The sequence below is a fragment of the Amphiura filiformis genome, chromosome 4 (assembly GCF_039555335.1).
Source record: "Amphiura filiformis chromosome 4, Afil_fr2py, whole genome shotgun sequence".
Classification (NCBI taxonomy): domain Eukaryota; kingdom Metazoa; phylum Echinodermata; class Ophiuroidea; order Amphilepidida; family Amphiuridae; genus Amphiura; species Amphiura filiformis.
Window position 1 is genome coordinate 59,760,827 of NC_092631.1, and position 26,888 is coordinate 59,787,714.

General features: G+C 36.6%; 1 protein-coding gene across 3 annotated transcripts in view; it reads right to left on the reverse strand.

Moving 5' to 3' along the window:
* Window positions 1-1,539: 1,539 nt before the first annotated feature.
* LOC140151143 (ubiquitin carboxyl-terminal hydrolase 7-like) overlaps window positions 1,540-26,888 on the reverse strand; it is a 67,915-nt gene continuing 42,566 nt past the window's right edge. Inside the window, exons 9-32 of one of the 3 annotated variants that reach the window (XM_072173368.1) lie at window positions 25,308-25,438; window positions 24,932-24,986; window positions 24,118-24,198; window positions 22,954-23,044; window positions 21,961-22,043; window positions 21,410-21,519; window positions 20,571-20,724; window positions 19,429-19,579; window positions 17,884-17,953; window positions 17,259-17,390; window positions 16,613-16,775; window positions 16,267-16,366; window positions 15,690-15,782; window positions 15,088-15,155; window positions 14,373-14,473; window positions 13,532-13,685; window positions 12,414-12,481; window positions 11,684-11,786; window positions 11,160-11,338; window positions 9,501-9,600; window positions 8,715-8,831; window positions 7,974-8,094; window positions 7,402-7,452; window positions 1,540-6,694 (exon numbers count right to left, since the gene is read on the reverse strand). In XM_072173368.1, the coding sequence (XP_072029469.1) occupies window positions 6,591-6,694; window positions 7,402-7,452; window positions 7,974-8,094; window positions 8,715-8,831; window positions 9,501-9,600; window positions 11,160-11,338; window positions 11,684-11,786; window positions 12,414-12,481; window positions 13,532-13,685; window positions 14,373-14,473; window positions 15,088-15,155; window positions 15,690-15,782; window positions 16,267-16,366; window positions 16,613-16,775; window positions 17,259-17,390; window positions 17,884-17,953; window positions 19,429-19,579; window positions 20,571-20,724; window positions 21,410-21,519; window positions 21,961-22,043; window positions 22,954-23,044; window positions 24,118-24,198; window positions 24,932-24,986; window positions 25,308-25,438 (2,580 nt within the window). In that variant the 3' untranslated portion in view covers window positions 1,540-6,590. Of the gene's footprint in view, window positions 6,695-7,401; window positions 7,453-7,973; window positions 8,095-8,714; window positions 8,832-9,500; window positions 9,601-11,159; window positions 11,339-11,683; window positions 11,793-12,413; window positions 12,482-13,531; window positions 13,686-14,372; window positions 14,474-15,087; window positions 15,156-15,689; window positions 15,783-16,266; window positions 16,367-16,612; window positions 16,776-17,258; window positions 17,391-17,883; window positions 17,954-19,428; window positions 19,580-20,570; window positions 20,725-21,409; window positions 21,520-21,960; window positions 22,044-22,953; window positions 23,045-24,117; window positions 24,199-24,931; window positions 24,987-25,307; window positions 25,439-26,888 lie in introns of all 3 variants that reach the window. The other 2 variants (XM_072173367.1, XM_072173366.1) reach the window with 2 other exon arrangements.

Genomic DNA, 26,888 nt, shown 5'->3' on the forward strand with positions numbered 1-26,888 from the left:
AACTGTATGACAAAACAGGCAAAATCTGTAACTTTTTGTACAAGATTTGCAATTTAAAGCGAATTGGCCATTGCTCATTCTAATGAAGCTAGTATATGGCCAATATAAGTGTGCTCTTTCATTTTATGACATAAAATTTGAAAAATATTGTAAGGAACACTTCAGGTTTGACTTTTAAAACCTACATTTTGGTCAAAAAATGTGCTTGGATAGGAAGTTTTCAACAGATTTACCACATTCACCTTGAATTGTGTTGTCTGTTGACCTAATGTAAAAAAGTGTTTTAAGGGGAAGTGTTAGCTTTCGTTCGATGTAAAAAAATTCTGATTGGATGAAGGGAACACTTGAAGTTTGGACAAAAACCACTGCTCACAGACATCTATTTTCCACTAGATCTCACACAGCTCTTATGATGTTATGCACTCAACCGTGTAATATAACACAAGACTGTGTGGAGACTAGACTCGCTGTGCTGGAAATATCTGTGTACTCGGGTGTATCGAAATTGACGGTATTGTGAGAATCAAACACGTTTGCTAATTAGTGTAATTAATTAATTAAAGTCATCAGTCGAAGTCGCCATGTTTCGATTCTTGGGCTGTAGTGACGTCACAATACACACATTGCGCGGGCGCTTAGGTCGTGTGATAAGCGATATTGGCAAGACAGAAATAAGCGCGCGCGAAATGGAACAAGAAAATTGAAAACAATTAACGTATATGGGCAACCATGACTGTTTCAAAATAGCCCGCCAAAGTCATGCAGGAGTTACCTCTGAGGTCATGCATTGAATTGGTTTGAATGAGGAATACTACAGGAACCAACTCCATTTGTTTTGTTAGAAGTCACACATGAGTGAAGTGGATAACCTCCATAGGAAAAACTAGCATTGCCCATTCGGCTGTATCGATACTTGGGCTATGGTGATCAAGAAATGATACCAATACCGGGAAATTGAAAGATATTTTAATTTTATTTCTTTATAACAGAGGTTTTTTGTACTTTAAACACATGTTAAACGAACCAGGTATGTTTATTAATTCATAAACAATGATAATAGGGCAAAACATAACATGACCAGCTGATCCCTTTAATATAATTGGTGAAAAGCCTAGGGCTTGAATTTGATACATAAGAACTCGGACTCGGACATTGAGGACTCGGACTCGGACATTGAGGACTCGACTACAACACTGCCGCTTGATGCTTTAAATAAGCCCATCGGCATATTTCCAAAACAGTACCACTGAATCTATACCCGGTTGATGTCATGTAATTATCTTTTGACAAGTGTTGATGGGGTTTTGCTGTAGGGTTTCCGGCAAGCAATTTTTTGTGTATTGGAAAAGGTGCCGGTGGGGAAAATATTCTTATGTTTTTTTTTCCTTTTTAAATTGACACCACTTGGGTGATACCTTCTTAGCATATGCACTTCATGGCGCAACAAAAATACTGCCAAAATCCAAGATATAATTTGTGTTTTCAGCGTATTTCACTCACAACAAAAATTCAATAAGAATTACGCATAAATTCAGTTAATTTGTTTGTTGACAAAAACAATATTTATTATAAAAGCTCTCTCTCTATGTTACGGGCCATTCCAATAGATACCCTTCAATTAAATTCTCAAAAAAGAGATATTTGCATGTCTACACAATGGCCATCTCAAAGTCGTCACAAACTACATGTTTTCATAACTCAAATATGCTTTGTCGTTAGATGAATACAAACAAATTTTATAAGCAAGTTTCAACTCACAGAAGACATCTTACACTTCCCATAATGCATTTCTCCCATTTCAATTTCCTGCACTGATTTGCTGTGCAAAATGGGTCGAAAATGGACTGTGACCAGAGCACATCCAGATCTTGCAAAATATGTTTATTTCTTCACAATCGACCCATGTTTAACAAAGGGAATCTATACAAAGTTATGGGAGTGTCATTTGATGATATATCATGTTGCAAAGGATTCTGGGAAGATTAAGATTTCTTCTTTGGTTTCAACTTGTGCCATTATAAGGATACATGTTCTAACAAAAAGTGACATATTTTTAATTTTTTTGTGAGCTCCAGCAAAACCATGCAGAATGTACTATTTCATTTTGATACATTTTGTTTTTGTTTCTTAAGCTAAAAAAATTCTTAATTATACCAAAAATATCAAATTTCACATAAATATAATCTATATTTTGTGTAATAATTTTGTTTAAATTGTCAACAACGAAAAATGAATGGATGCTACATGGTTTTATTGCAGCTCCACACATTTGAAGCTTGGAAATTTGTAGCTTGGACCCGTATAAATATAAATTGTAAAGATACGGTGAAACTTTGTAAGAAATATGTCCATCTTTTTACGACAATATTGTCAGCATTTTCATTGAACATTCAACACACTTAGCTTCATATTAAAGACAAACACAGGTTTTAGTTGTAACACCCATTCAATGCTGAAAGAGTCATACATTCTTTATAATTTTACGTTTCTCATGGGTTACTTTGCTCTTGCATACAAATTTTATTAAAAGTTACACAGAATTTATAGCTGAAAATGAACATACTACACAATGAGTAACTAAACCAAATTTAAGCCCAACAAAATGTATACCATATCCCTGTGTAGTATGATCAGTTTCACGCTTATAAATAGTCAAATTCCTTAATGGTACATATTTTTGTCTTCGGAATTTCAAAGACGTGTGTGTGATATGTTTAACCAATGCAGTATTCAACATAAAGTGAGATAAAGTTCCAAGATTTATGCATGAAGTATAGAAACCAAATCCGGCGCTCACCTAGGATTTGAACCTGTGACCTAGCACTCCTTCCCAAAGTAAAACCTCTCCGTATCTACACTACAGGTAAATAAGATATAGGCCTTTAGCAGATTTCCCATTTACCAGCCTGCCTGCCTCCATCACATAGGCTAATTACACATATAATAATCCGACATTAAAAATGCACCATATATTAATATCACCCACCACTATTTCTGTTTTTTCCTTTCCATACTCATGTCTCAATTCAGCATTACCGTTATCAGTTGTAGAAAGGGGATGGTGGGGAGGGGGGAGGTATTCCCATCAACCAACCTTTGACAGATTAGCTCACCACTGCAGCCAATGTTTCAACTTCTCCATCCCTATTTTTGATCAACCAATCAGTGGCGTAGCTAGGGGTTGTGGCGACTGGGGCAAGGATGTATAATGGCGACCCCCATTTTTGAAACAATTGCGTGCGGAGCGTGTAAAATTTGCAAAAACACCACTTTAATGAAATTTGGTTACAATGAAGTTGAATTTCCGTCTTAAATTGGTCTTTCAAGTGACTATTTGTGCTGAAATGCGCACTTTTGACTTTCACCGCTTGGAGGGGGTGCCGAATTGATTGGGTTTTATCCACCATCATTTCGGCACCCACCCCCAAATGTGGCGCCCGGGGCACGTTGCCCCCCTTGCCCCTAGTTACGCCACTGCAACCAATTCTCAAATTCATTTCTGAATATATTGCATGAATCGGATCAATAAAGCATTTTGTAATGACCGGCTGCACTCCGTGGCGTATCAAAAGATGAGCGGTCAATGCTCAATAACCTTTAACAGAATTTGATACAAAGTAATCGCTAAGTTTTGAAAATCTTTTACTGGAACTCACTTTTACACTCTTTCTACGTTGCATCTGATACCATCAGACTTCATCAAGCAACCGACTTGCTGGGCTGCTCATGTGATTGGGAGGGGACTGAGACACTACTTATCTCACGCATGGGACCGGGCCATCAAGAGGATCCCTAGTCATCTTCAAGTGTCACATGACCAGCCCAGCGGATCAGTTGTCTGATGGTATCAGACGAAATGTAGAAGTTGTAATTTAAGTCACAGTAAACAATTTAATTCAAAACTTTTGTGATTTTAACATTATTGGATGACTCAAGAATATTCACTATTCAGTCCACTTTATGTTTACATATGACAAGCTTGCCCGCATAACGAAATGGAAAGGTACTAGCCCTGTCCTTTTGGAGGAATTATAGTCACAACGGTCTTAGAGTCGACCACACATTATAATGCCCTGTGAACCAAGGCACTGGTTCACCAATCCATGGTACATTGCAGGTCTGTGCCAATCTGAACCCATACCGAATGAATATACAGATTTCATATTTTATACAAAAATCACCTGCTGTTTTTATGTTACAATTATAATGATAATAGGCATCAAGACTCATGTTTGCTGTAAATGCTTGACCTAAGATGAAACATACGGTCTAACGTGTAAATTATCAATGTGAACAAAATGAATATAAACATTAGGAACATTATCCATGTTATCAGGTAAACATTTCAAACAAGAAAAGACCCCAAAGGATTCCTGCGACACCTATAGTTTACTTTAGATGCTCCAAATAGAATACATTGTGCTATTCCAGATGAAATCCATACACCCTCTATAGAAGACATGATCTTAATCTCCCATACAGGGGGTGTATAGATTTTAAATGGAGTCACCCATTCAGATAACCCCATTTGAAATTCACACTCCCTGTGTGGATGATTAAGGTCATGTCTTCAATAGGGGGTGTATGATCTGGAATACCACATTGATGTGACCCTTTCAAGCATAATTGTTGGCCACTAAGTTGATTTTAAGATCAACAGAAGTTTTCAAATTCATTGTTGTACTTTTGAAAAAAGGAAAAAACTGCAATTTCAACAAAACTGTCAACTTACAGTGCATCCTGTTACATGGCCAAGAAGATTACCTGGGGGAGACAACTGATTTTCCTCAATAAAACGACTCATTTTGCCTCCTTGCATAACATATAACCCTTTACTCAGTACACTCAACTTGAGAACCTTCTGCATGCTCAAAAAATTATAGGTAATTGGCCTCATATTACTTGTTAGGAGCGAAAATGGGACAAAACAATACATGCAAGCATCAACATATTAGGGCAAGTGCCTTGCCGTAAAAATTCATTAATAAGAATATGTGCCTATTAACTAGTTGCCCAAAGAACAAAGTTTTAAGGTAGTTGTTAAACTTTCTAATTTATTTTCTTTTATTTAACAAATATCTGTGTTACAGATACATGTAAATTAAAAAACAAAAAGTTTAACAAAGCAAACTACCCTAAAAATTTGTTCTTGTCCGAGCAATTCATTAATACTATGCTTGTATGCTCATTAACGAATTATTACGGTATTTTGACCAATTTCTCGAGCAACAAGTAATATCCTGTTTGTAACCTATTCATACAAGGGAGACACCATCGGAGGGTGTATGGATTTCAACTAGAATAAGCCCAATCAGCATTGTAAGTAACTTCCGGTTTTTGAGAGCAGTTATGGGACACTTTGACCTCTGACATATCGGGGAAATTGCTGTAATTATTCATTCATATATTATTGCAATAATGTTATCATTAACAATATTTTAAATAATTAATTTATGAAATTATTATGTTTTTTAAACAATTTTTATTCTAGTAAAACATTTTGAATAATATTTTGTACACACCAAAAAAAAAAAAAAATCCGATAGGTCAGAGGGCAAAGTGTCCCAAAATTGCAAAAACTGTTCCACAATGCATTGTAAATTACAATGCCGATTTGGCTTATTGCCCAATGCTTCCTCCATCTTGCAAGCTCAATTTCTTTCTTTTCACAAACAAAGTTGCAATACACAGTTACAGACATAATGAAATTTTGAACAAAATGTGTTGACCAAAGATAGTAAACCCAATGAAAACTGACTTCACCATGTTTGTGTGTGTCCTCATGGAAAGCAAAAAAGTGTACCTTCATGCCGTGTAATACACCTGTGCCGATAACACAGGCTAAGTGCAATGCATGTACACTATTGTAACCCTCAAGCTTTAAGATGCAAGTTATCGTTTTGATGTCAGGCTTTTGCTGATAAATGCCAGAGGTATACTATTTCGGTCTCCATGAGTGACAAACCAATATTGTGGATTTACCATAGTGTTACACATATGTCAATCCAGAGTTTGTCCTCTTTGAGTCCAATCTCTTTGGGTGTTGACAGATTCCTCCCTCAACAAAATACTCTTTTAACTCAATCAATTTCAATTAAGTTTTCTACAAATTTCAGCTTCTGTTGACAAAGCCGGTAGGTGGTCACGTTATAACAGCGCAATTTATTGCTCTTTCACACCGATTGGTCAAAAAAAAAATTCATGTCCACAATACACATATATTCTCAGCATACAGACACGAACAGAGCCTCTGGGTATGAGATGGGTAAGCGGTTTGCACATCTCATTCACCTCAAGGTTTGCTTTTATAACTTTATTTTCAATAATAATTAAAAATAATAATTACCTACCCTATGAAAAACATAATGCAGTACGGTGCCTGCTATACAGCTGATTTGTAACATTTTTTTTTGTTATTATCAATATTTTATTACAAAAGCAAGATGTTTAATATTACTAATAACTTAGACATCTCATCATAATGAATAGAGTTCTTCAGTTTGTTGCTAATTTATTTGAGGGTTTCAAGCCCAGCTTTTAGAGGTGATTATGGAAAGGGTGGGTGGGTGGGTGTACAATGTGGCGCTGCATTAGTTGAGGATCTTGATGGGTTTTTCTAGATAGTTGTAGCGTGGTCGTTTGTTCTTGTTAGGATGATCTAGTCCTAGCCACGGTCTCGGTTGTTGTGTTCCACCTGCGGGTAAAGAAAAGATTTTTAAAACTTAGAAACCAAGATAAGCTATCCACTGCCAAATTCAGTTCATTTAGAGTTTACAGATCAATATTATTTACCCACAACTCATGATTAGGTAACAAAAAAAAGAAGAAAAACCTGTCCTATAATTGAAGACCGAATACAGTGGAAACTCATTAACATTGAATTTTGAATTGAATTTTACTTCTTGTTATCAGGAGTTTGTGTTATCCAGTTCTAATAACATGTGAAATGTATGTTTGGGAATGTAAAACATACTTCTTGTTATCAGGAACTTCATGTTAAGGGGGTTCGTGTTAACAAGTTGCCACTGTACTAGTTTGCGTTTGACGTCAGGGCAAAAGCGTGTCGCGATTAGTTACTGACCTGCGCAGTATGCCATTTTTGGTCTGGTTTACAGCACGTTACATACAAAACTAGTCTTTTTAATTTGGTCTTCAATTATAAGGACTGACCTACCAAGATTATTCGTTTTTGACAATTTTTTTAATATTTGCTGTATGCATGTAAAATCAGCCGTTTTTAGACCAAAAGTGGATGACTTCTCAAATTGCTGTATGCATGTAAAATTGATGAAAAATGATGGCTTTAGTGTAGGTGTTGCGCCCAACAGTGTGTTCGCCATTCTATATCAATCCATGTTATGAATCCAGCCTATTACAAACTAATTCAGACAAATGACTTACCACTATGTGTTTGGGGTTGGAAATCCTTCAAATCTACATGGTACTCCGTCTCTGCAAAGTTGAGGAAAAAAACCAAAAAGGTGTACTCTAAAATTATTTCATTTCTTGATTAGAGAGTTACATAATTCACACAGCTACAAATTCTTTCATCCTGCATATTTACAAGTGGCTGAAGGATTTCATTAAATGCAAGTATGGCAACACAGAGCAAATCCTAAAACCAACTGCATATTTAATAGTCCCTCTGTGTTGAGAATTACAATGGATACATTTCTCCATGAAGTTGGCAGGTTTTTTTCAAATTATTAAAAAAAAATGGATAAAAATTCAATTCTAAAAATCATCTGTCAGTTCAATTTATTAAAGATGTCAATTATGTGTAAGAGAAATAAAGTTTGGAAACATTTGTAGAAATGTAAGAAAATACAATGCTTGCAGATCTGCTTTTAATCTCTTGCAGGCTATTTTTTTGCTTTAATTGTGAAATAAGAAGGTAAAATCCGCATTAATATAAAAACAACCGTTTCGGCAAAATAGCCATTATGAAAATTGGTTGCATCAGCATTTCTTACCTTCAGGGATATAACTTTGCCTGCCCATGACAACAATTGCAAATTTAATCTTCTCCATCTCTTTCTCTGATGTATCTAGCTGATCTCTCACTCTCTCTTTCACATCTGTGAATGCTTCTCCCTATCAAATAAAAAACAAACAAATACAAGCATTTATACAGTGCTCTACAAACAAGTCTGTTATCAGGTCAAAGGTCAAGAAAATCACGACCTGATACAGTCACTCACTCTCTGATGAAAGATGGAGTACCATCTGAAAATTCAGAGGTAGGAATTAATTCTTTGAGTTTGGATCAAAAGTTTAAATCAAAATCATGATTTATACCAACACAGCCATTTTCTGTTTACTTTATCGAGCCCCTCGCTCGATACCGAAAAAAAAACCAGTTTATGCATCACAGGGAAAGTTTCCTTTGCGTTTGACGAGTCATTGCTCGTTCACACAACAATCGCTCGCGTGCGCAATTACTGCTTCCGCATTACCCGAATGCCAATCGCGGTAAGCGTGATCTGTGCCCGTGTTATGAATACACACGTGGTAGTGGGGAAATTCTCACATTCGCGATTACCAGAGTACAAAGTTTCACACTGATATTCAAGTATATTAATAGCAAAACGTTGTTCCAAGTACGGACAACCAAAAACTTAGATGGACAAAAAAAAACAGAAATTGTAACCTGGTTGTCTGTGGGACAACCATTTATTTTTCCTTAATTCGAACACTGGTTGAGTAGTACTTACATCTTTGATTCTTAGTAGGAATGGTGTTCCAAATGTACAAAAGAGTTCCTTCTGGAAATGTGCTACACACACTAACATTTCATCCTCACCTAGACTACCGTGGTCTAATGGCACTTCCTGAAAAAGACAAAGGCAAATCATCACCTTATTAACAATCACAAAATCTTTCAATAACTTTGACAAGATTACACGGCAGACTACACTCACCAGATATGTTGAACACAGTATCACTTGCACAAATCCTATTATTAGTACTTTTTTTGCCAAAATTGACAGCTTTCTGCACTTTTCTGAGAAAAAAATCCTTTGACCTTTGCATGACCTAATTATGAAGTTTTAGGAGAATTAGCATATGAAATTTTCTTTAGTGTTGTTCTTCTTTCTATTATTTGTCCATGAGGTTCAACAAGTTTGTTTCTCTTTTATATTTGGGAAATTAATAACGAAATATAAGAAGAGAAGAAAGCGGGTTCAAATAAAAGTGTAATGCATGGCAGGAAGAACACATTTTTTATTGTTTATAATATAATATTGGTAACAGATCCATTTCCCGAAAATCGATGTAACCCTTGGCCAGGTGGCTGAGGGTTTGTGTGCAGAGCGTAACATTTATGGGGGCTTGTCCGGGAATAGGCTACGGCAAGGGTCAAAACAAAAACCCTTCTTATTTTAACCACCACCATCACTATTTTTTTTGATCCAATTCCTAGTTTTTTTCCATGGCCCCATTTCTGTACAATTTGAATCCCTGCATGCCAATTGAACACTATGAAACTGATCACTCACCTCTATTCTGTATGTTTTACTTGTGTTATTGGCAAGTTGCTCAAGTGATGTGTCTTCTTTGTGTTCCTGGAAGATTTTGTTGCTAATGACATCCATTAACCTGTAGGAAGGAAACAAAAATAAAATATAATACTACAGGCCAGAAATGAAGAAACTAGCTTGGACTCCGCAAATTGAAATTGGTTTTGTATTGCATTAAAGACCCCATAAATTGCTTAAAAGTGAAGAATAAGTCATTCAAATTGTCATTTGGTATTTTTGAAATGAAAAATTTGGCAAGAATAGAAGAAAACATCAGTATTGACGAAGTTGAAGCCCCATTCAAATTCATGGAGCTAATTTAGATACTGTCAGTATCTAAATTATGGATTCAGCTGAACCACTAGCAGGCTATGTTAACATATTTATGACAATGACAAAGGTACCAAAATCTGAATTTTGATGAATTTTACGATCGTCCGGATGAGCAAATCACTGAATGGGCCTTTAACTAATGAAGGTATCACACAATTCTAGTCAAAAGTAGTTGGCACACTTGTGTAAATGTAGGACTGTTTTGAAATCATATTTCTGTTATATTTGGCATTAGAAGTCTCAACCCTTTCCTACTACTTCTGTACTACAACCCTCCCCACCAATCCATGTTGGGTGTTTGGGGGGGGGGGCATGACCAAATCAACAGGTTGCAACACTGAACAGGGGGAATAGTGGTACATTTGAAATAACAATGTCAAAGTGTTTCATCTAGGATTGTAGTTGCATGATACTAACCTATCGCTCTGCGCTAGAGTTTTGATTAACAGAATCGCCAGACATGAACTAATTTTTTTCAGATTTTTATCATAGCCGAAGGCATCTGGAAGATGATCCTAATAATTAGTACACAATTCAAGTGAAGCAATTCATGTCAACGCTGAACCATTTCATCAGGACTTGAAAATACCCTACAGGATTTGATTTGTAGTAATCAAACCTGCTTGAAAGTGAGTTTCTATTGAAAATTGAAGATACTGACACTTCCATTCAATGTTTGATCCATCTGAATCTGTTACTCATGTGAAGCTACAATCTGTATAATTGGTATCACAATACTTCAAGATAATAATAATTAAAATAATAAAACGGCATTTATCCACGCTTTCTGAATACTCAGATTCCTCAAAGCGCGCCACGGGTCGATATGCTGCCAAGCCCCAAAGGGCAGCACAAGTTGACCTCAATGCTGAGTGTGACAGACAACAGGCCCGGGCTGATCCCCTGCTCTTTACGAAAAGGCCTGCAACTTTTACATGTCCAGATATTGTTCTTCTGGTACATGGGACCACCATTTTATGCGACTCTCCGAACCACGGCATCCTATGCACCCACTGTGGTGTCTGCACGTTTAGGGCCACAATGAGTGGGATAGAGGATAAATGAGAAAGCTCATGATCTTACAACCTTCCGACCAATAGCCTAGCACACTAAACTACATGACCACCCTCTCCCTCTAGGCTAATACTGTAGCCTTCTACAGGGTGGACTAAGGATGACCACCATTTCCCATATCTGGTACATGAAGCAAGCTTTTATGTCACATCCACTACACGGATAAAATTAAATGCAATATAATTATCAAGGTGCAATAAAGGTATACTTTATCTGACCATGGTAGCTCACCTAAGTTTTCCAGTGCCATTTTCTGACAGCTGCACATATTTGTGGGCTTCTCGTAGTAAGTCTCTTACTGTGTCTGTCTTGTTGGGATAAAGAACAAGCTCCTCCTCTTTGAGTTTGGGGTTGACCCATACACACTTAAACGGTCTCTTGTTTTCTAACTCATTTATCTTGATACTCAACTGTGAAGACATAAACAATGGAAGTGACAGTTAAAACATGTTTTGTTAACTGAAATTGTGAAGTTTCTGGAAATGTTTATCATTCACTTTTAAATATTTATTGGCAGGGTGAGAACTAAAACTACCATACCAGTTTTTACCCTGATGTGGCAGTGATGTTAGTGCGCATTTCATTGGGCGCAGCTTCAAGTTGCTAGTAAACACTCAAAGCACTGGTGTACGTATGCACACGCTTACAGATGTCGCATAGATACGCATGCGCCAAAGCTGCTTCAATGCGATGACGTCACTATGACATCAGGGTCAAAAATATTATATAACCATACATAATGATAATCTACTCACCCTTTGATAATAGAGTTTCTTGGGTTGCCTAGGTTTCAGTGTTGCTAGAAGTTCTCGTAATGTGCCTTCATATGTACATCTAAGGGGGTGGCCTGGTCCATCTCTGTGACTGTCAAGAAAATGTCAGTATTATTAGTTATCCCCGTAACTATCCAGCACGATGCCATATTCAATGAAGCCAAACACACTAGTGGGTTGTTTGGCCCTCTGATGATTAGTACCAAGTTTATACAATACTTAGAGCAAATTGGAATCTGACAATTTCTTACACATTCCTTTAGCACGAAATTAAAAAGGTTGCAAAATGCCATTTATTTCATGCACACACATTTTTAGTATCATCATCATTTAGTGTATTTCAGACACTGAATGAACAACAAACACTTATTCCATCCTGGATTCCTGAAGTCATGTTTTTATTTGAAAGAACTGATTAAACTGGTCTCTCCCATACATGATAAATGCTTTAAAAAGAATGCCACAAACAGCGATACTGCTAAATTACATCGTTTACACTATACGCGAGAATTACAGAGCGAGTCAATAAAGTCCAAACTTACGCTCACATAAATTCACAAAAGCGTGCGTCAGTAACACAATACACAAAGCGCAGTTCGTGTAGGAGCTGCACCCAGCTTTATGTACGCCATTCTATATCAATGCACAATGTAATGAGTTCCGCCTATTACGAGCTGATCAGAGTATATATCATGATGCACCAATAGCTTACCCTTGGCTTTTAAAGAATTGTAGTAACATTGGGTCAGTTTCCAGGTAGTCTGCTACAGCTTTGGCAACCTGTGTAGATTGATTCATGACACGCATTGTTAATAACATACTAATGAAAACAATCATGCAAACAGTGGTTTTAACCATTAAGGGATCTGGAATGAGCGTTTTGAGAGTCCCGACAGTATTTTTTGTGGGACATGAGAGCACATCAGACATATCGAATTGCATTCTGAATACGAAGAATGTCTTTCTGATATCAAATAATTTCACGATATAATACTAAATTTTATGACAAATTATTAAAATTTGATATATTTCACATTTTTGATATATAACAGTCCTCAAAGTAAATTTTATAAATCTAATGACATATTCTTAAAGTGTATGTAGCTGGGAGGAAAAGCCGACGATCAATTGAAAAATTTGACCTTTCATATTGAAGATATGAATTTTTTCCCAAAAGACCCTTTTTTTTTTTGGTGTTTTGGGAAAAAAATCCTATCTTCAATACGAAAAGGTCAAAATTTTCAATTGATCGTTGGCTTTTCATCCCACCTACATACACTTTAAGTATAAATAATCAGATTTACAAAGTTTACTTTGAGTACTGTTAAATATCAAAAATATCAATTTTTAATCATTTGCCATATAATGTGTATTACTTTGCTAATTCCAAAAAAAATCAAAATTATTTGATATCAGAAGGACATTCTTCGTATTCAGAATGCAATTCGATAAGTCTGCTGTGCTCTAATGTCCCACAATAAATACTGTCCAAACGTTCATACCCCACCCCTTAAAGGAGACCAATTAGAGAATAAATTATAGGAATTTTTGTTTTTACTGCCCTCTACCATGTGATAGACGACAGGCAGGTCCAATATTTTGAGTAGTTGATGTCGGTGCAGCCGGTATCCACTGCGATAAAAAATATTGGACCTGCCTGTCGTCTATCATAGGTATCTTCTTAAAAACTCCCCTTATCATAAAACGAACAAAACTTGTTTACAACTTCATGTGCGCGTACTGACAACGCATGCGCATATTCCGTCTACGCATACAATGCGATACAAGATGAGCACCTCTACAAGCGTGTGACTTCATCATTACACTTACGCTATAGTAGTTCATTTTCTGTGACAGTGTTAGAGCGAATCCTGTATCACTAGGGTTGGCCTTGTCACAGAACGTCACTTCTACCCTGTAGTACAGGTCACGGAAATAGTCTCTAGCGGTAGGCAGATCAAAATGAGAGTTGTCGGGGTCATCTCTGTGAGAAAGAAAATGAAAGAAAGGAAGAACATGTCTGTTAAGTGCAACTGCATAACATGTACAACCTTGTTCACAACTGATTTCATGCAAATGACCCACTACTCAAGCATTACCTCATTGCATCATGTGATCTGAATTGACCAATCACATAATGAGATTAGCTATTTTGCTTAAAATTTGTGAAAAAATGCCTCTTACATATTGCCAGTGAATAAAAATTCTGTTGAGTGATCAAAGATTCTGAATGGATTGCCCCTAAAACCAAACTTTCTATCTACCCAGAAACAAATTATGGCAATCCCCAGAAAATTATTTAGCTGAAATTATAAAAGAATGAAATACGAGATTCTCATGGTTTTGCAAAATTTCCCATGCTATGCCAGTGAGAACTGTACCGTAAATGTGCTGTGACATCATAATGAGTCGCATACCATGCATAGTGACTAAAGAGAAGTTGGCAACCAACCACTGGTGAATGACAATTTATAGGTAAATGGTGCCCAACATTTACAAAGGCTCTTTTGGATTACACTTCTACAGGGTCAATGGAATAAGTTTGATCAACATATCTGCAAACTGCTTTCCAATCAAGTGACGGATATAGCTGCGGAATATGTCTTAAAAATCCACTATGGTTGTTACGAGTGCTTGGTAAGATACGGGCTTAAACAATCACGCGACCTACCCTTGGAATACTAGAATATCACCATCCATTAACTCATCCAGAGCTTTGTCCAGTTGTAATGACTGGTCTGGTATCTTCTCTGTCATGTTGGGTTTCACTTCCTGTAATTTATAACATTGGAAAACTCTAGTCAGTTCCATGCTCAGAAAAAAATTGAATTAACATGGGGATGGGTCTTACACAATCATATACAACACAATGATAAATCATCATAATACAACATTTTGCAAATTGATCAGATTTTAGATGCAGCGGGAAAGCCACTAAACCTAAAGAATACTATTGGGTTATTCCAGGTGAAATCCATACACCCCTCCCCTATGAAAGATGTGACTTTCATCCCACACAGGGAGTGTGAATTTCAAATGGGGTTACCTGAATGGGTGACTCCGTTTAAAATCGACACCCCCTTGTGTGGGAGATCAAGGTCATGATAAGGTCAATGAAGAACTTCAACATTATACCCAAAAATACGACCTGAAATTGTTATGACACAAGAGGTTGGAAATAAGTTTTGCAGAGAAGAATCACTACAGTCTATCTTGTCTTAAGTTGAGAGTGCCGTCAGTGCATTCACACAATTGCATCACCAGTGTACAGACAAATCACCCTCTACATATGTGTAACTGCCACCGTGAAATCCAACATAGCATCATTCTCAACTTCAGATGAGACACACTATAGAACAAAGTTGGCCATCAACCAATGCACTCACCTCATATATAGCTAGTCTTGTATTGGGTGGGTATCCAGCTCTCTCACACATCAGTGGTATCAGCTGATCTGTAAGTAGAGAATCAAATAACATATATATAATAAGTATGATGATAATGTGCTTAGTGAGTCAGTCATGTGAGAGAGAGTGAAACAAAAATGTGTTTCTCTGTGGTGAGGAATTGAATGGATAAAATTTGATGCATATGCAAATAAGTGAAGCTGGTCATGTTTACATGCCAAACACATATGACACGATCCAGGAGAATGGGTCTAATATTACTAATAAGGTGCTCAGATTTGTTTGTTTCTTACTGTTTTCAGCTACTGATAAATTACTTTATACCTTTTTAACCAGAAATTCAATTTTCATGGGGTTTGCATAAACCTTGAAAGTGAATATTTTTTACATTAGACTTATGTCCCTTGACTGTGTCACAAATGCTTTCCCAGAGTAACAACAATAATAACTCCTTATGTTAATGAACTGAAAGGACAAGTTAAAACTCTGAAATGGCACACCATCAGGTTATTTATGCACAATTTTCTTTGTGTGTTTCTGCATGTCGGGGTGTTCATGTTTGAGTTTATGTGTGTACTTACTGATTTTGGTGGAAATAGGTGCATAGACATGTCCACAGTAGGATACTCTCTTGGCTTTGGGGTCATACATCTTCAAAAACAAGAGCACATCAGCTGTGAAAAAGGAAAACAATTAACAATATTTAATGCAAAAATATTTATTGTAAGTTAAATTCGCTTGATTGGAAAGGGGAAATTGAGATGATTCTACTACACAAGTCTTTATCCTTATATTTGATAAGTTTTCAGTAATTTCCATAGTATTCAACTGAAATTTCACATAAAACACAATTTCAGTCCGTTTTGAAAATTTTGTGTGACTGGAATTGAGATGAATTTTATTTGGCTTAAAGGCGAAAATTATTCATTTTTTGTTACTACGTATGCTCACGTAAATTCACATAAGCGTGTGCCAGTCATGCAACCGCAACTAGCATAAGTGCTGTGCCAAACTGCATGCATGACATTCTATAACAATACACAATGTTACAAGTCATTTTTCGCCCATTATAAACTGAACAAATTTTGGCATAATAGTCTTCTACAGAGGGATCATCGATTTTACACGGAATAACAATTGTATTATGCATATCCTTACTTTCTTTATCAAAAGGCGGCAAAACAGTATCCGGGCACTCTGGGTGTTGGGTTTCTAGAAACACTGTCCACGAGCTGTCACCTTCTGATACTTCTAATATCTGCAAAAACAATTCATAGGATACAATGCAACATAACATTCAATATAACAAAATGAAAAATCCACACATGTTGACCTTCATCGCCAGTATGAGGCAAATAACCAAACCAAGAATATTTGCTTTCTCTAGGTCTACAGGTTTAATTAGTACATTGTGAGAAGAGACTTACAGATTTGTCTGGTTCATCTAGCTCTAGTACAGTATAAGGTTGAAAGGTTTAATTATTACTTTGCAAGAAGGACTTACTGATTTGCCTGGTTCATCTAGCTCTAGTACAGTAGGTCTATATGTTTGATTAGTACGTTGTGAGAAGGGCCAGAGGCGTAACTGGTCCTCACGGTAGCCCATGGCTTGTGACAAGATTCCCATCACTTCTTTGAAGGTTGCTGACTTCAGAACTCGGAACTCCCTAGTGGACACAAAGTAGGAAAAGAAAGAAACATTAGGTTTGCATCCATTTTTGAAATCCTCTGATGTACATCTTATTTTGACTTGCACCCTGCTACGGTTGAAACATTTGAAACGACAACTAATTAGTTCAATCAGTTTTCGCGCCATGAAAGCCCAAAAATTGATGGTTGATGTATACAAGTGGAGGAAATGATACTCTTTGGTCACATAAATTCTACTTCCTGTTGTCAGTTACATAATCTTGACATACTAATTGGTGGTTTGTGTTAAACAAGGTCAAACATTTTCACCCTTTTCCGACAGCTCTACCAGTAGCAGAGAATTTGATGTCCTTTTTTAATTGAGATTTGATTTTAATGATTTGTTTAGGTTTGACCACCCTGGATTACCCATGAAAGCCTATTGTGAAGGTTATTTCCATTGGGGTCCATCTGAAAATTTTATGGGTTAAGCACAGCTTTTTTTGTTCACCACAGCTTACCTAAATTTGATCTTGTCAAAGTCACATAGGTCATTACCCTGGTGACCATAGAGCTGATCTTCTGACAGTACTTGCATGGTCATGTACAAGTGAGCTTCTGTCTTCTCTTTCCGTCTCTGGGCTTCCAGTCTCCTGAAAACAAACAAACAAACAAACAAACAAGAGACATCAGCATAAATACTGCTATTGCATTTAAAAATCAAGTAAAACAGATTTTCAACAAAGAGAAGATTCAACAAAATGGCATTCATTATGTTTTCTAGCTTTTAAAATGATTTTACCTTTAAATATTTCTTTATTTGAAATTTGAATGCAACATGCCGAAATAGTTTGATACAGTTGACCTTCATACAACTGACCCTTGCCTAAAGTGCTCTTATCAGATTGCACAAATTCCAAGGTACAACATGCTCTCCCACTAAAGACCATTTCTCCCATACTCTGTAACATTTGGAGTGCCCTCTCAGCATATGTAACTTCAAACCAGGATGGCAAATCGTTAAGGAGGAGGTTAATAGCTATCTTGTGCCAACCTGTCAGTGTTACCTAATTAGATAACTGCTGTTAAATTAGCCTTCACATAAAGAAGAAAAAGACAACAACAAAAAAAGACAACAACGCTTACTTTTCCTCCTGTAACCTCTTCTTGAGTGTGTCTGGAATATCGTCATCTGTCACTGCTTGTAATATATCAACTGAAATACAAAAGTACAGTTACATATCAGTCACTTATTGTTCTTCAAGTAATTTGAAACAGTATCCTGTGAAAACCACAGCTCTCAAGAAGTACAGGAAAAATGTGCAAATAAGCTCATTCATAAATATGCAAATAACTTCACACAAAACTATACAGCACACACGATCACCACTCGCCATACTCTATCATCCTACCAAGTGTGGTCTACCTTCAAATTTTTCATAGAATAACACGATCGCGTGATCTGCATGACCGAACCTTGACCTTGCCTTGTGATTGGTCAATTCTCAAAAGCTGTGTTTGTGCCGTAAGCGCCGGTCTTTGCGTAGTACGCTCGGCGCAAATAACTGTCTTTGCGTTTCCAAGTTGGCTCTCATGATCGAGAATTTATTATTTTGGCTATAGAACCAACACGTATGGAACAAAATCTGATACAATCAGACCAAAGTGGGCAAAATAAAATTGAGATATCTAGGCAATTATATAGGGAGCAAAAAAAAGTAAAACAAGAAAATTGACAAAAAAAACTTTGCAACAAGTATGCCAGGGGCTTAGGTTAGGTATTGTAACATCCATAAGCTCAGATACTGAGCAAGTTTGCAATGTAATAACTCTATTGTCAAAATTTCCAACTTTGGTCTGAGTGAATCAGTTCATGTCACATACAGCCTACATCTTTTCGTTTCCAAGCAAACCTGACATTTAGTGTGAGTGCGTATCTGCAGTTTTTATGCTATATGAATATTTCACATGTTTTACTAATTCAAATTACATGCTCTCTATACTTTCATAATAATTTCTCCAATGCTGTTGTGTTTCCTACTTCCGCTTTTTCAGAATTCTAGATTGAGTGTCATTTTAAGATTTATTTTGTATGTTTCAATAATTGGCAACCATTCTCTTGGATAGACTCCCCTATTATTACTGATATATTGGGCTATTCTAGTTTAAATCCATAGACCCCTATGGAAGACATGACCATAATCTCCAACGCAAGGAGTGTGAATTTCAAATGGGGTTACCTGAATGGGCGACTCTATTCGAAATCTACACCCTCTCCCTATATGGGATGTTAAGGTCATGTTTTCCATACGGGGTATATGGATTTAAACTGAAATAAAGTTGAGTCAAGTTACTGCAGTGCATGGGAACTAAAATCTGACACTACTTTGAACAAACTTAAAGAGACAACAACTTATATGTCTCTGGTACATTACCTTATGCACAGTTGAAGACTTCAAATGCAAAAACTGAAATATCCATTTTTCTCCATTTGAGACATTGGCAAAACCTGGTTCAATATATTTGCTACTTTTAATCATACTTTCAAATTTACCTTGACAAAAACCAGGCTGTCAATTTAAACTCAGTGTTACAGCATATATATCTCAAGTTTCTCAAAATGGTGTACATCGCCTTTTGCATCCAAATTCTTCAGCTGTAGATGTCGAAGAATATAAAAAGTATACGTACACATACCTTTACAACTGTCTCGTATATACACCAACATGTAGGCATTTGTACAATGTCTAACCGAGAGGTCATCGTCGTGACCTCCAAAGTTATTGTCGATGGCTTCGTTCTTGGAACATCTAGATACTACATCGTCATCAAATTTACACCACTGTGGACAGAAAAACAGAATAAATTTCCCCTTTTTGTTCTTGGAATGTAACATTTAGAGATTCAAATCTCTGGACTTCCCAATCACCTGCTTACATATCACCACAACCACCACCAGCAGCAGTTGAAATATACCAAAGATGCTACAAGGGTATTGTCGATCGCCAAAAGGGGGAGGACCTTTGACCTACTTCCAGTTTATGACCCGAGAAGAGACCTATCTTGTGCCTTCAATCGTGAAAAGGAATCACACAAGGTGGCGAAAGATGTTGGTACTTTCATAGGGCAAATAGCAACTATTCTAGGCATTGTAGAAATGGGGCCTTAAGCAAAGAAAGTACCCTATTACTGAAACTAACCATAAGTCACACTCTTTTTTCACTGCGTTCTGAAATTTCAATCATCACAACAAATCGTACACAAACCGGCTTCAAGGTGACGTCAAATGCCAATAAAGCTCACTAGCTATGCACTCGAAGTGCGCATGTCCAGATTGATATCAGGGTCAAAAGGTCAAAGGTACTCCGCTTTGGGATTTCGTAGAACATCGTCAATTGCCAACAAAAACGAACAAAGAACATGTGTGAAGCTGCTTTGGGCAAAATACATCGTTCTTGCAGTACCATATGCTAAGGGTTTGAAACAATGGGCTTTTTCAATTGAAATCCATACATCTCATATGGAAGACAGTAATTTCAAATAGGGTTACCTGAATGGATGACTCCCACATGAAATATGCATCCCCTGTGTGAGAGATTAAAAAAATCAAGTCTTCCACAGGGGTCATGGATTTCAACTGAAATAGCAAGTAACATCTGTTGTATGTCAGCACATCAGGTTTTGTAGTACAATCATTGCATTTCACATTCTATCTTGTACCTCAACAATAATGACTGGAAATGCAAATGCTATGTACTATTTTACATGATGCATGTTACATTTCATACCACACCTGTGAATATGCAACATTTTCGGCTATATCCCCCTCTCACCTTGCCATCCCCTCTGGGATTGATGAAGCCAACATAATGCCCGCCGTGATTATCCCCACTATGTACAAGAACCGAATGCAATGTGTAGTCAGCTGGCGTTTGCTCTGGTTCCTTCAAAAAAGGATCTAAATTCAACTTGAATGGAAATTCATACCTGTGACATCAAGAACAAAAGAAGTCAGAATTGGTGAGGGAATACAAGTATATGAAGAAATATATACCTGTAACAGCAAGAACAAACAGCGTTCGAAATAGGGCCGTTGGCCTGTAACTTTTTGGCCTGGCCGGTAACTTTTCTGACTGGCATCTAGTTGCTGGCCTGGCTGGCCGGTAACTTTTTAAGGTCAAGCCCGGCTGGCCTGTAACTTTTTGAGGCATATTTCGAACACTGAGAACAAAATGATGCAAGCCAAATTGGTGAGGGAATGTAAGTATATAAAGAGTATGTTGGTAATTTCACTTATCAACTGCACTTTGAAGACAATGTCTCCACCACATGCACTACACTGGGCTGGGTTCTCATGTTTTGGAGCTCATCAATTGAAACAAGGCAGTTAGCGAACCACAAGATCCTTCACCCGTCGCTGTCACAGGGAGGGTTGCGGTGGAAATGGAAGGTGGTTGTGAAACCACTCCTGCCATAGCAGTTGCAATAAAATACATTTTGCCAAAATGCTATATGTTTCCTATGATTTAGCTTATACTGGATTAACCCTAGACATTGGGGCTCCAGTTGTATTTACCCAGGACAACATTCATAGCAATTTAACCCTATTTGACTGGGTCATCCAGAACCTCAAACTCCTCAATGGTTAATAAGAAACCTCATACTGACATACCTATCGTTAATTTTCACATTAGAATCAGTGACTGGGTCATACTGGAACCTCATAAGCTGCAGGTGAAGCACTGGTGGAAACTGTGTGAATATGACACCTTTCTCGGCTTCCTGCAAATCACAAAAACATCACAATTAGTCAAACCGTACCCATGTAAGATACACAAGAGACAACTTCACTCAAGAATTAGTCTTCATCATTTCATAACATCTGAAGAGGACAGCATTCAAATATAATCTAAATAATCAACATGATTAAGTTGCCAATAAAACAACCGGACATGTTCTTTTGACTTTTTGCTTGCTAAAGAAATACATTGATACCATAAACTCAAGAATAATTATACGAGTGGATTCCAGATGAGCAAAATAAAGTGTAGTGTTGAAGTTCAACCTTGGAATTCATTGAGAATAATTGTTCTTCTTCTATTGTGTTGCTTAAATATAGTAAATAACAGTAGCTCCAAATGGATTTTATAACAATAATGTGATTGCCCTGTCTTATAAAACTATTGGTTCTTGTTAAGATATATAAATAAACATTAACTGTACCTGTAGCCCATTGTCTCCAGCATCATACTTGTTCTCCCCATCCATTGTCTCTTTGGCCACGTAATCCTTGAATGATTCATATACTGCATACAAACAGAACCACAATTCATAAATTCAGTACAACGAAAGACAAAATAAAATGATTCATATGTGAAATGATCTGATTCAATCCAACCCAAAAAAGTTAACAATGACAAAATTGAGATGCAAAAAAAACCCACAATGGACATATAAAGTTCATCACTTTGCAAGCAAGTATGCCAGGAAATTGGGGATTTCAACATATTAAGTAAGTTTTGGTATTGATCAGGTTAGTGATATGCAAATAACTACATTTTCAAAATGTCTGATTTTGGGTCTGAGTGGATCAGATGTCACATATACTGATTATATATAAGAACATGAGATGTACAATAACGAATTATGCATATTCACAAAAATTTATTTGAATCATTCTTTCATTCACCTTGGAAAATTCTATCCAAAATCTGACACACCTTCTATGCTGCTGATTATCAATCCTGCTGCGATTTGTTTTTCAAGTTCAAATATCTTATTGGGGAAAATTATCTAGAGGATCAAGAACTGTATTCGTTTCATTAACCGCCCATGCCCCTATAAGCGCACACCCAGTGACATTATAACAAGCAAAATGTGATATTATGACACCATTTCATAGTGGGCAGATATTAAAAATACTTACCAATAACCATCTGCAAATGCCTATAAAACAGCAAGTTTGATGTAATTCAGACTTTTAAATCCTATTGCCGGCAGTCACCATTGGTGAACAAACATGGACATATTTTTTGAGGGTGCACTAACTATGAGTAACTAAATACTATCAGATGGTGATTGATGACTATTTAACAATGTAAAAAATAAGCGCAAACCCCAAATGACTATCTCAGGTGCCCTAGGTAGTTAATGGAACAAATACAATACTTTGATTCTGCTTCTGTGGACTAAATACAGCCGGTGTGTATTACTTACCATTCTTCTTTCCTTTGATATTCAGTTGAATATCATAGAAAGGTTCTGTTCTTACTGATTCATAGTTTACATGTTTACACTTGATATAGGACTGAAAATAAACAAACAAATAAACAGATATTGTGAGAGCTTGAATGGGAAAACATTTCATAAATATTCACTGTGAATCAACCATGTATATCACCATCATCATTATCTGATCAAAACATTAATATGACTCACAATGCATACACTGAAATATCAGTGACTTCCACAAATTCCTAACAACAAAGTCTATTTATAGCACTGAATCATAACAACAAATAGTCACATGACTTTCAGACAGAACCAGGCTTACAGTACCAGGCTAACAGTTCATTTACTGGCATTCCACAAAACCACAGGGTTTTTCACGGAACACTGATCACAGACTGTAGACTTTGACGATTTACATTTCAGTTTTATTGAACCGTAAAATAAGCCATTGTCACTCTTATGGGCCTTGAACTCTTATGTTAGGTGCAGCAAAATGAGCTGGGATGGATGCTACTTATGAATTGCTAATAATACTACACCCTGTTACAGGGGGAAGTAAACACAGAAAGCAAACTTTTCCTGTTGTTTTGTTTGTACTTAAGGTGTTGGGCTATTTCAGTTGAAATCCATACAGCCCCTATGGAAGATGTGACCTTAATCTTTCAACAAGGGAGCGTGAATTTCAAATGGGGTTACATGAAAGAGTCACTCCATTTGAAATCTGCACCCCCTGTGTGGGAGATTAAGGCTGTGTCGTCCATAGGGGGTGTAAGCATTTCAACTGGAATAGCCCAATATACTTGAGTGCAAACAGAACAACAGGACAAGTTTGATATGACATATATTCAGGTCTGGGTTGCCCACCCATTCTTTCTCAATCTAGGTTAGACATAAAAAATAAATGGTTTTCAGAAAATTATAGATTGCTTTTCATAGTATGTTAAATGATTTTAAATTGCATGTAAACAATAAGTATGAGAAAAATCTTTACAAACATTTTTTTGCTAGCAAATTCAATTGCATCTGCATTTTTCAAATAAAAAAGCGAAATACAGTAATATTTCTCCCAAAAACAAAATGCCCAAGGAAATAAAACTTGTATTTTTGTGTTTCAATTCATAGATATTGTAAAAAAAAAGTTGTACTTACAATCATTTTTCCTTCAAACAATTGTGGGATTGTTCCTTCAACACATGTCGCCTTCATCTTGCTCTCAATGTTGTCCAGCAACTGAATAAAATAATAACACATTGAACACAAAAACATGTTATTTTTAAATAGGACAAACATGTTCAGTCTGCAACCCAAATCTGCATCCTTTTCTGTTAAAAATGACTTCCTCAGCCTTGCGTTATAATAATTTCCAAGATTTTAAGACGCACTTTATTGAAGCTGTAAAGATATTTACAAAACACAAATACCAAATAAAACATTCAATTTATAAGAAGTTTTTCGCTGCATTACAAACCAACAAATCTTAACATATTCTGCTTTTATTGAATCTATCTACAAAACTTCTACTTTTTCACATCTGTTTTCCAGTGTTAGCCTGTTAACTAAAAAACTACAGTGTACTTGTTAATATATTGATCATATAGGAAATGAGTCAAGGAAACCAAGAATTGCATTTATATTACCATAGGTCTTGTGGTTCTTGAGTTAAGGGCCAATACTGTATCGAAACAAACGTTTTGGACGTTTTTCCCCTCCCATGAAAAATCATGCACATACAGCAAAAATGACACCCTTCATCCTTTATAAAACCCATACAATTCCTCCTGACTGTCAGCTTTATTTGTCTCAATAGTTCAGTGGAACACCGCAAGGTCATGCTCCCCTTCAACCCGACTTAAACATCTGAAACTGTTGTGCTTTGCTTTGCTTGATTAAACTTGGAGGTCAATGAAATGAGATAAATGATAAAACCATGTTGATAGTTGAATGACATGACTGTACAACTTACCACTCTACATAGCTCCTGTACATCATGCTGCATAAAGGAATCTAATGTCTCCCACCTGTCAAAAAGGAAACACACGCAAGGGTCAAATACAGAGAGGTGAGAATGCATCCCTCTATGATTTGAGGCAAGAGAGATGAATGATCTTTATAAAACAGACATGAGAGTGGCTTTCTTTGAAAAAAAGCTGATGTAGAACAAAAAAAAGCTGAAAAAAGTGAATTTTTCAAAAGCGACGCAAAAATGGACTGAAAAAAATACAAATTTAAGCAGTCAAAAAGCTGAATTCCACTGAAAAAAATCTCATGGCTGTATAATGAATAAAGCAAAAGGTGTCAAGTTACACGCTCACTTTTCAGCTCCCTGACTGATAACTTACCCGAATGATTTAGTGAGTTTCTTGGTCCCTACTGCTTTATCATTGTGCTGCAATTCATAGAACACCCTCTGTAATGCTAATGGTACACTCTTGGTTGAATCATCACTCTCAGTCGGCATCAGATACACCGCCTACGATACAAACAAACCATTTGGTTACTATCTCTCCACTGTCGGTATACTCTTTTTCTTCACGGTGAGGCAGCGACGTCAACGCGTTGAGACAGCTCTGTCGCACACATCTATTTGGCATCTTTAAACATGCCAGGGTACGTCAGTGCTTGTGAATGCTCACAAACTTAACGCGGCTGTGTACTCAAGACGTTGTTTCTTTCGCAAAATTGAGCTTTTTTGATATTTGTTACTTTGTTATGTTTTTTATAAATACAAGGAAAGAAAATCCAGATTTATAAACTCCAACTGCGCTATTTTATGGATTTTATTTCACTATTTCATTCGTGTTTGCAATTTTAAAAGAGAGAAAATCTTTGTTGTATCAGCGGGGTGACACGCTACAAGCAATAACGCATCGCGATGCGTGTCGCGCAATTTGTTAACGCACAGATACGCTACGCATACGCGACGCTTATCTGCATGCGTGGCGCATCCTTTGGAAACACTAATTTCAAGTGGTCAAATGGCTCCGCTTTTAGCTGATAAAATGTGGGTTTTTCAAGTTCTTTTCCTCGATTTGAATATCAAGTTATGAATGGATTTCGCTCAAACTTCTCAACGGGCTGTGGATTTACCCGATGTTCACATAATATAAGGTAGAAAAAGCGAAAACTGCCGCATTCTCCTGTGAGATTCGATGAAAGGGCAAAATGTGACCACTTTAAACTTTAACGGCCATTATTTCAATGTTCATTTTCTCGGTAAAATGACGATTTAGGTACACGATAACTCAATAAATACAGCATCTATAGGTAAGCAAATATGATCATCGTAAAAAGCAAGATCGACTCAAGAAACGGTTTTCTTATTTTTTATATTTTGGTCTATTTCCGATTTTAGGCATCATTTTGTGCAAATAGGCGTTTGTGAATTTTAAAAAGTTCAATTTGATGCCTTATATGGTCAATATCTCAAAAACTAAGGCCAATATCAAAAAAATAAAAACCGTTTTTGGAATGGAGCCTCAAGATTGAGCTAAAAACAAAATAAAATATTTTGGAAAGAGTGTTTTTTTGTTATGATGTACCTAACAAATATTGCCAAAAACTCACTTTTTTGTGATTTTCTTCAAAATTGTTGTTTTTACCCCAAATCTGTATTTATATTATGATTTATTGATGTCTTGCCTTTATAAAAATGTATACTTTTATATGTCTTATGCGAATAATTACAAAGTTATTGCACTTTTACTACATGCATGTCTGAGAGTACACAGCCACCTTAAGCTGCACCTGATCAAAAGCACACTGATGTCCCTGCCTTGCCAAGAAAAACAGTGCAGACAGTATCAAAACGATTGGTACCCATCAATTTTGATGTTGACTGAAAAACCTGCCTATTCTAAAGGCAACACCGGATACTCATATGTCCAGAATGTATTAATCCACAAATAATTTGGATCTAGTGT